Source organism: Capra hircus, chromosome 16 (genome assembly GCF_001704415.2).
Source record: "Capra hircus breed San Clemente chromosome 16, ASM170441v1, whole genome shotgun sequence".
Classification (NCBI taxonomy): domain Eukaryota; kingdom Metazoa; phylum Chordata; class Mammalia; order Artiodactyla; family Bovidae; genus Capra; species Capra hircus.
The window spans coordinates 53251332-53260607 of record NC_030823.1 but is presented as its reverse complement, the minus strand read 5'-3'; the positions used below and the strand labels follow the sequence as shown (position 1 = coordinate 53260607).

The 9276-nt window shown below is 43.4% G+C and overlaps 1 protein-coding gene across 1 annotated transcript in view; it reads left to right on the top strand.

Moving 5' to 3' along the window:
- Positions 3018–9276, top strand: part of C16H1orf158 (chromosome 16 C1orf158 homolog) — a 49432-nt gene continuing 43173 nt past the window's right edge. Inside the window, exon 1 of the mRNA XM_018060607.1 lies at positions 3018–6113. Within this exon, the coding sequence (XP_017916096.1) occupies positions 6046–6113 (68 nt within the window). The 5' untranslated portion in view covers positions 3018–6045. The remainder of the gene's footprint in view (positions 6114–9276) is intronic.

Sequence of the window (9276 nt, the reverse complement as noted above, 5' to 3'; positions counted from 1 at the left end):
ACAGACAAAATGGGCAACCCAATACCGGGAAACTATCCTGCGGGCCTAAGTCCTTGAGGCCCAGGAACAATACCGGGGACTTTTCCTCCCTGTCCTCCTGCTGTCCCGCCTACCCCAATCCTGTTCCCTCCCAATGACAGTTACCAGTCAATGCCTCATTAAAAGGACCTCAAATGATGATTTCAGACTTACAGTCTGCTACTTCAGGGAGTGCTGCTGCTGATTTGCCACTAGCTGAGAATGTTCTTTTGTCACCAGGAGGAGGCATTTACAAATTAAAAACAAATGTATTCAGACCACTGCCTAAAGGCACCTTTGGCTTAATATTAGGCCGTAGCAGTGCGGCTTTGAGAGGTCTAACCATAATTCCTGGGGTAATAGACTCCAACTATGTTGGGGAAATTTTGGTTATGGTTTCTACTTCTACCACGCTTTCATTGTTAGCTGGGGAACGTATTGCTCAAATACTTCTCCTACCTTATCACCCCTTTTTGGCTCTTCCTAATGAACGAACAGGAGGATTTGAAAGTACTGGGTGACATATATTTTGGGAAATGCTTATCAAAGATTCTCACCCTGTTCTCTCCTTGATTATACAAGGAAAAAACTTTGAGGGACTAGTAGACACAGGAGCAGATGTTTCAGTCATTTCTTCTCAACAATGGCCCCAAGATTTGAAAGAAGAAAAAAGCCCTCTAATGCTGACGGGACTGGGCTCCATTGCAGATGTCTGGAAGAGTACCCATCCCTTGCAATGCCAATTCCATAATGGAAGATCAGTGTCTGTTACCTTTTATATTGTAAACATACCTATTAATATTTGGGGAAGAGATCTTCTCTCTCCTCTGGGGACTTTTGTAACCATTCCACCAGAAAACTAGTAGCCACTGCTCAAATTCCTCGAGCACTCCCATTAAAATGGTTAACTAATACTCCAAAATGGGTTGAGCAGTGGCCATTACCACAAATGAAGCTCGAGGCGTTAGAACAATTAGTACAAGAACAACTCCAACTTGGTCATATAGAGCCCTCTACCTCCCCCTGGAATTCTCCTGTTTTTGTTATAAAAAAGAAATCTGGAAAATGGAGAATGTTAACTGATTTATGAGAAGTAAATAAATGTGTTGAACCTATGGGAGCATTGCAATTGGGACTCCCCTCTCCAGCTCTTATTCCTCAGAATTGGTCCTTAATGGTGCTAGATCTTAAAGACTGTTGGTGTTGTTTTTTTTTTTTTTTTTTTTTTTTTTTTTTTTGCCATTCCCCTACAATTGCAAGGTAGAGATAAATTTGCTTTTACAGTTCCTGTTCTTAATCATGCTCAGCCTGTTAAGCGTTATCAATGGACAGTCTTACCACAGGGAATGTCAAATAGTCCTACTTTATGTCAAGAATTCATAGCTCGCTCTTTACAATCCCTCCGTCAAGAATACCCCAATTATATTCTATATCATTATATGGATGATCTCCTATTAGCAGCTCCTAGTATTGCTGAACGTGATGAATTCTTTCTAAAAGTATAGGAGGCTTTAAGACTATACAATTTGCAGATAGCCCCAGAAAAAATTCAAAAAGACTTTCCTATTTCATATTTAGGGACTGTATTGGAACAACATAGAATAAGGCCCCAAAAGTTGCAAATCAGAAGAGACCACCTCAAAACCTTAAATGATTTTCAAAAGTTATTGGGAGATATCAATTGGCTACGCCCGGTACTTGGGATTCCTACTTATCAATTACGACATTTGTTTTCTACTTTAGAAGGAGATACAGCTCTGGACAGCCCCCGAACTTTAACCCCATTGGCTTTACAGGAACTTCAATTTGTTGAGCAACGACTAAATGACGTTTTTTTGACTTACTTACATGCATCTCAACCTATTTTATTTATAATATTTCATACCCCTTATTCTCCATCTGGTGTAATTGCTCAAGAAAAAGGATTAACAGAATGGGTTTTCTTACCTAACAGCTTTTCCAAAAAACTGACTACATATATGGATAAATTAGCCTTCCTTATACAGAAAGGTCGCCATTGTATTTTACAATTGTCAGGATATGAACCACACCAGATTGTTACTCAATTAACAACTGCTGAAATATCTCGATGTTTACAATTTAATGAAAACTGGCAAATTTCTCTTGCCTCATTTCCTGGTTCGTTTTCTAACCACTATCCGTCATCTAAATTGATTGATTTTCTCCGGACTAACTCTATGATATCTCAATCCCCAATTTCAGATATTCCAGTTAAGGGACCCATTATTTTTACAGATGCAAATAAAAATACTGCTGGATATTGGACCCCAGAAAGTTCTAAGTTTCTCCCCCACTCATTTTCTTCTGTACAGCCCGCTGAGTTGTGGGCTATCTATTTAGTTTTGCAAGATTTTCCCCAAATTCCTATTAACATTGTTTCAGATTCTCGATATGCTGTTCTCTCTTGCCTACAGCTTCCCCATGTCTCCCTTCCACTGACCCTTAAAACAGCTATTGATAAATTGTTTTACCAAGTACAACAATTGCTCTTGCAGCGTTCAGAATTAATTTTCTTTACTCACATTCGTGCACATTCCGCCCTTCCTGGACCCTTATCATTCGGAAATGCTACAATTGATGCCTTACTTGATCCTATAGAAGCAGCAAAACAAGAACATCTCTTACAGCATACCAGTTCCAAAGGGTTACAGAAATCTCATGCTATTACTCGAAAACAAGCTCAAAATATTGTTCGTTCTTGTTCCATATGTGCACCCTTTGCTTTACTGTTTACCTCACCAGGTGTCAACGTAAGAGGACAACAAGCAAATCAGATATGGCAAATGGATGTAATTTACATTTCTTCTTTTGCACAACAAAAATATGTGCATCATGCTATAGATACATGCACACATTTTCAATGGGCCACTGCATTACATTCTGAAAAAGCTGACGCTGTTATTACTCATTTGTTATCATGTTTTGCAGTTATGGGATTACCAATTGAATTGAAAACTGATAATGCACCTGCCTACCAATCCACAAAATTAGCTCACTTTTTATCCCAATATCATATAACTCATACTTTTGGTATTCCTTACAATAGTCAAGGGCAAGCTATCATTGAAAGAGCTAATCATACCTTGCATGAATATCTTAAAAAAATAAAAAAGGGGGAGATGAAGGGTTAATGTGGCCACAATGGGGAAAGCGGAGATGTGCCTGCAAACGGGACTCTCTGCCTAGGCTGAACGTGCTTGCAAACGAGATGTTTTTCGCCAAGGAGACTGGACATAGCCTTGAGTTTAATGGTCCCTTGCAAATAAGGGAACATTCCCTTCTTGTGATAAGGAGGAAGAAAGGGCTCTGGACAGACTCTGCAGTAAGCAGGAATTTCACTCCCTTTTGCTGTACGATAACATTTATGCACATGCACTATACTGAGAAGGCTTAGTCATACAGTCTGGAATTCTGCCCAGGGGGGCTATATAAAAGTAAACCGCAAGCTTGCTCGCTTGCGCAGTTCTTTTTCCTCTGGCTGGAGTTGTGTCTGTCTCTTGTGTGTGTGTCTTTGTGTCGCAGTCTCCAACATATGTGCTCAAGGAGCAGAGTCCAGAGGGAAGCTAAGTCCCAAGCCAGAGACTTATGAAGATGAAATCTGATCAAACTCAACCATGTCCACAGTGGAAATCAAAGGAGGGTCCAAAGAACTGAAGATATGTTAGTGAGAACTATCACTACTTTAAGGCACAGAACTGGCTCAAACTGGCCTAAATCAAAGAGAATGTATTGGCTAATGTAACTACAAACTGCAAGGATAAATCAGTCATGGTTTGATCCAGGAACTCAAACAGTATCACCAGCTATGTTCTCTTTACTATAGTCTATGCTTATGAACTTCACCTTCCCCTCTCTAGATTTGACTTGTCTTTTCCCATAGTCAAATTCATTATAATGAACTTACTTAATTCTCAGCAGTCCCAGCAGAAATCACACTGCAATTTGATGGCTCTGTTGGTTTTCTGAGTGGTGTATCCAGTTGCTAAAACCAAGAACATGGAAGGTTATGACTGACCAGGCCCAAGTCCCATGCCCTCCTTGGAGTGGAGGGTGGGGTCAACTCCATCTGGTGCTTGGATGGGCATGAGGAATGGATGAGTTCTCCCTCACGTCAACACTTACTCTACTGTAGAAGACCAACTGAAGCCTGAGTCAAGGTCCTTGGAAGTGGCAAGAGATGTCAAGGACCACTGGGCAAGTTGACCACTTGCCACTTAGGAATAAAAATTCCTTTGAAAGGGATAGCCCAAGCTCTCAGGCTGGCCCCACCTGGTCCTCAGGAGGCTCTGCTCCTGACTGGCCAGTGGCTTTTATAGGTCAAAAACCAAAGGACCTGCACAAAGTCTACTGCACAAAGGGCCCCATGTTTTCCCTTAAGTTGCATTTAGGTGAATGTTCAAGCTGACATGTGGGGCAGAGAGGAATCCCACTGGATGACTTCTTGGTCCATTCACAGCAGGAAGACCAGCTTTGTTGGAGAGTTAGGAATCACTCACTAACAGCACATAGCTTTTAGTGAATTGTCCCCTTGGAGACAGGTCTCTGAACTGACTGGTGGCCTTGGGCCTGTATTGTGGCCTTGGTTCACCCCCAGCTCTGGAAATAGGTGGAGGGGAGTGAGCTGACCTTCTGGAAATTTGGGTGGTCAGCTCTTCAATGGTAGGATGGTGAGGAGTGAGTGAGCCACAGGAAGATGGTGTCTAGTGAAGATAGTGGGCTACCCTTTCACCCACTTCCACTAGGGTATAGAAGAATGCTGGGTGGGCTTATTTCTGAGCCTGCTCCCTTCTGCAGGCTGTGGGAGAGATGAAGCCCTTTCACCCACAATGGTTGGTTTGATCTGGGGACATGATACTCCTCTCTCCTTTATGCTTCATGGCTGTCCTTCCTGCAAGCTGTTCCTGAGGCTCAGGGAATGGAAAAGGGGTAGGAATGAATGTTCACTGAAAGTCCTCTGCATGCTAGGCTGCATACAGGGCTGTTTAAATTTGCCACCTCACGATGATGAAAAACAGCTATGCTGGGTTGCTGCCTAGGCATTTCATGGTATGACAGCTCTGCTTACATCCAGAGTCTGGACATTATGATAAAGACCCATGCTTAGGATTCCCACCACAAGTTCCTGCTTTTCCCTGGTCATGTTTTAGAATAACCAGTTTAGAGTTGATCCTGTGAAAAGTTAGTTAGCTTCACCCCAACACCTTGGAAGAGGTGCTCGCTTGCGGTCCTGTTCTTCCTCTCCTGCTCACTCATGACCTGGAACAGAGGACTGCCCTCCCTGCCCCTGCTCATTGCACAACCCCCCCCCCTTTTCTGGGGTCTGTAAATAATAAATATTGTGACTTTACCTCCTTCATGTGAGTGTATTTAAGTTGTACTTTCAGTTGACATGACCCCTAGGTGTTCACTTCCTCAGAGAGTTTGGATGTGGGGGGAGCTCCCTGTTGACCCTGTGTGAGGGGCTGGTGCCCCCTCATTCGGCAAGCCATCCTCTTCACTCTTAATACACCAGCTATGCTGTCCTGCCCCACCCCACCCTTCACTATGTGTACATGTGAATTCTACAAAGTGTGTACTCTTAAGCCCATTTTACACATAAGGAAACTGAGGCCCAGAGATATTAACAACACTCATTTCCTGACCCTTTCTAGTCAGGCTCAAGGTGAGCTGATTCAGTAGTTTACCCAAGGCCTTGTAATTGGTGGGACACTGAGCATAACAGCTCCGGTCAAACAGCAAACCCTTTCTGCCGAGCCCTGTAGCCCATTAGCTCATTTCTTCCCTATCATTCAGAATTAAAATGAGAGACATGACTGAGTTACATGACCTTATGTGAGTCACTTCCCATCCAGCGGGGTGTTAGCTACCCTCTGATCTGAGGCAGATTGATAGTGTCAAGTCTTTTTGCCATCAGCTTAAAAAAAATTTTTTTTTTTTGCTTTCTTGACTTTAGCTTTCTCTAAGTCACAATGGCTTTGGAATAGGTAACCATAGCCCCATTTGGGAATGGACAGCTGGCATGCCCTGCTAACTCGGCTCAGGGAAGATGGAGCCACTTTGGGAGTGTTTTTTCAGTAAGTTCCCAGGATTTCCCTGCAAAGATCTGCCAGTTTGCCCACGGCAAGTGCCATCAGATAAAAGATAATGTGTTGTAACCAAAATTGTTTTATTTTGTCAGAAGGCAGTTGAGGACAAGATCTTAGGGCAAAGTAAAAAAAAAAAAAAGTGTCTTCCTCAGGGTACTTCTCACCTCCACCCAGGACCTCCCTGCCTGTCTGGCTCTAAACCCTGTCTCCCTCTACCCCTGTACCCTCTGCACTGGAGTACCTGCCTGCTCTCTCCTGCTATCTCTGGGCTCGCTAGTGATATACAGGCTAGTACAGGTCAGGCTCCACTGAAGTGACAAATGGCACCACAGTCTCAGTATCTTATGAAGCAAAGGTCTGTTTCTTGCTGAATTACATATTACAACAACCCTCAAATGTCAGTGACTTCCCACGTGGCTCTGTGGTAAAGAACCTGCCTGCCAGTGCAGGAGATGTAAGAGATATGGGTTTGATCCTTGGGTCAAGAAGATCCCCTGGAGGAAGGCAACCCACTCCAGTATTCTTGCCTACAGAATCCCACTGACAGAGGAGCCTGGTTGGCTACAGTCCATAGGGTTGCAAAGGGTTGGACATGACTGAAGCACCTTAGCAAAGGTCAGTGGCAGCATGGCTCCACATTCATCTACCCCCAGATCCAGGCTGATGGAGCAGCCTCTATTTGAGATATCTCTGGTCTCATGGCAGAGGGAAAAAGAGCATGTTGACTCACACATTGGCTCCCCAAGCTTCTGCTTAGAAGGGATACTCACTGTTTCTGCTCACCTTTCCTTGGTCAGAGCAAAACCTATGTCCTGTCAACTAAGCTTGATGTTGACAGGACAGAGGAGAATAAGAGTGACAGATACTTGTGGTCAGTATTACAGCTAATCACACTCTCAGTCACAATATTTTCCCTTCCATTCTTGTTCAGTCGCTCAGTTGTGTCTGACTCTTTGTGACCTCATGCACTGCAGCACGCCAGGCTTCCCTGTCCTTCACCATCTCTCAGAGCTTGCTCAAACTCATATCCATCGAATCAGTGATGCCATCCAACTATCTCATCCTCTGTCTGCCAGGAGCCAGCATGAGGAACTCCACCCATGGCAAAGGTCATGAGGAAGGAGGCTTTGGCATATGCAAAGGTGGGATCGAGCCTCAGGAAAACCCCTGTTCCCGAGCATCTACCCCCCAAACCAGAGTCTGCCTACTTTACTGTTTTATGCTCTCATCTACACCTCTGACTTTACAGGGGGCTGCCCCCCACCACCTCTCTCAGAGAAGGATTTAACTTACAGCTCCAAGTTAATAAAAATTCCTAGGCGTGACAAGAATGTTTCAACTTACAAACTCCTCTGAAGTTTCTCTAGCCTGCCTGAGCAGGTTCGTCCGGCCACATGTGATTGTTTACAGCCTCCCAACTGTGAGAGGCATGAGATGCTGTAAACTTTCTAAATACAGATTCTTTTGAGAAGTTAGAAAATTATTAGTATAGTATAGTGGGTTGATTAGAAATTATATTGGTGAAGGGTTTTTCATTTGTTGAGCCTATATTTGCTGCTAAATCTCCATATTCCCTGCCCTTATAATGAATATAACTAGCATATAGGAGAAATAAGTATTAACCTTTAAGATTAATCATGTTAAACCTTAGGCTAAGTAAATTCCTTTCTTAATTGTAACCCACTACACCCTCACCCTATAGGAATGTAACTTTATCTGGTGCCTTCAGAGGGTGGCGCCTAGTTTAAGAAAAAATCACCCCTGGAAAAAATAAGTTTTCTGGTTGACTGACCGTTATCAGAAAGGGCCATAAAATGTCAGCAGGCCTCATGGCCATTAGATGATGTAAAATCCCTATGGCCTTTGTATACATTTATATGAAGCACCTGATATTGACAAGGGTCAGGTCTGCTGACCCCGCGTGACTCTGTATTCATCCCTATGTATAACAAAAAGTATATAAGCAAACCTGAAAATAAAGAAAATGGATCAGTTTCTGGAAAGACTGATTCCCCTGTGTCGTTCTTTCTTTCCCCTTCTGGCTGAATTCCCATCTGGAGCGTGGATACTCACCATGTCTACTTACTTGCCCTGGCTTCTAAGATCCACGTGAGAGGGAGCCCAGGGCGGGGCACCCTCTGCTATTCAAGTGGAAGCCGGTGGCCTACGTAGATGTTGCAAACTCCTTGTCTTGGAGTTTTATTGGTATTCCACATAAACCAAGTTATTTGGCATCTTTTTCTCCACTAGTATTTTCCTACTACACTATTTCTTTCTAATCTCCCTCCATATCTCTAATTAAGCAATTAATTCCTAGGACACTGACTCCATCCCTGCTTCAAATTACCCTGGATCCACCAGGGCTGGACCCCGGCATCTGTCGTCCCTTTCTCCTCATGCCTTCAATCTTTCCCAGCATCAGGGTCTTTTCTGATGAGTTAGTTCTTTGCATCAGGTGGCCAAAGTACTGGAGCTTCAGCTTCAGCATCAGTTCTTCAAATGAATATTCAGGGTTGATTTCCTTTAGTATTGACTGGTTTGATCTCCTTGCAGTCCAAGGGACTCTCAAGAGTCTTCTCTAACACCATAGTTCAAAAGCATTAATTCTTCAGCATTCAGCCTTCTTTATGGTCCAACTCTCACATCCATGCATGACTACTGGAAAAACCATAGAAAGAAAGTGAAGTCACTCAGTTATGTCTGACTCTTTGCAATTCCATGGACTGTAGCCTGCCAGGCTTCTCTGTCCATGGGATTTTCCAGGCAAGAATACTGGAGTGGGTTGCCATTTCCTTCTCCAGGGGATCTTCCTGGCCCAGGGATCAAACCCAGGTCTCCCACACTGTAGGCAGGCTCTTTACCATCTGAGCCACCAGGGAAGCGCAAAGCTATGGAAAAACCATAGCTTTGACTATATAGATCTTTTCTGGCAAAGTAATGTCTCTGCTTTTTAATACACTGTCTAGGTTTATCATAGTTTTTCTTTCAAGGAGCAAGCAACTTTTAATTTCAAGGCTGCAGTTACCATCTGCAGTGACTTTGGAGTCCAAGAAAATAAAGTCTGTCACTGTTTCCATTGTTTCCCCATCTATTTGCCATGAAGTGATGGGACTGGAGGCCATAATCTTAGTTTTTTGAATGTTGAGTTTTA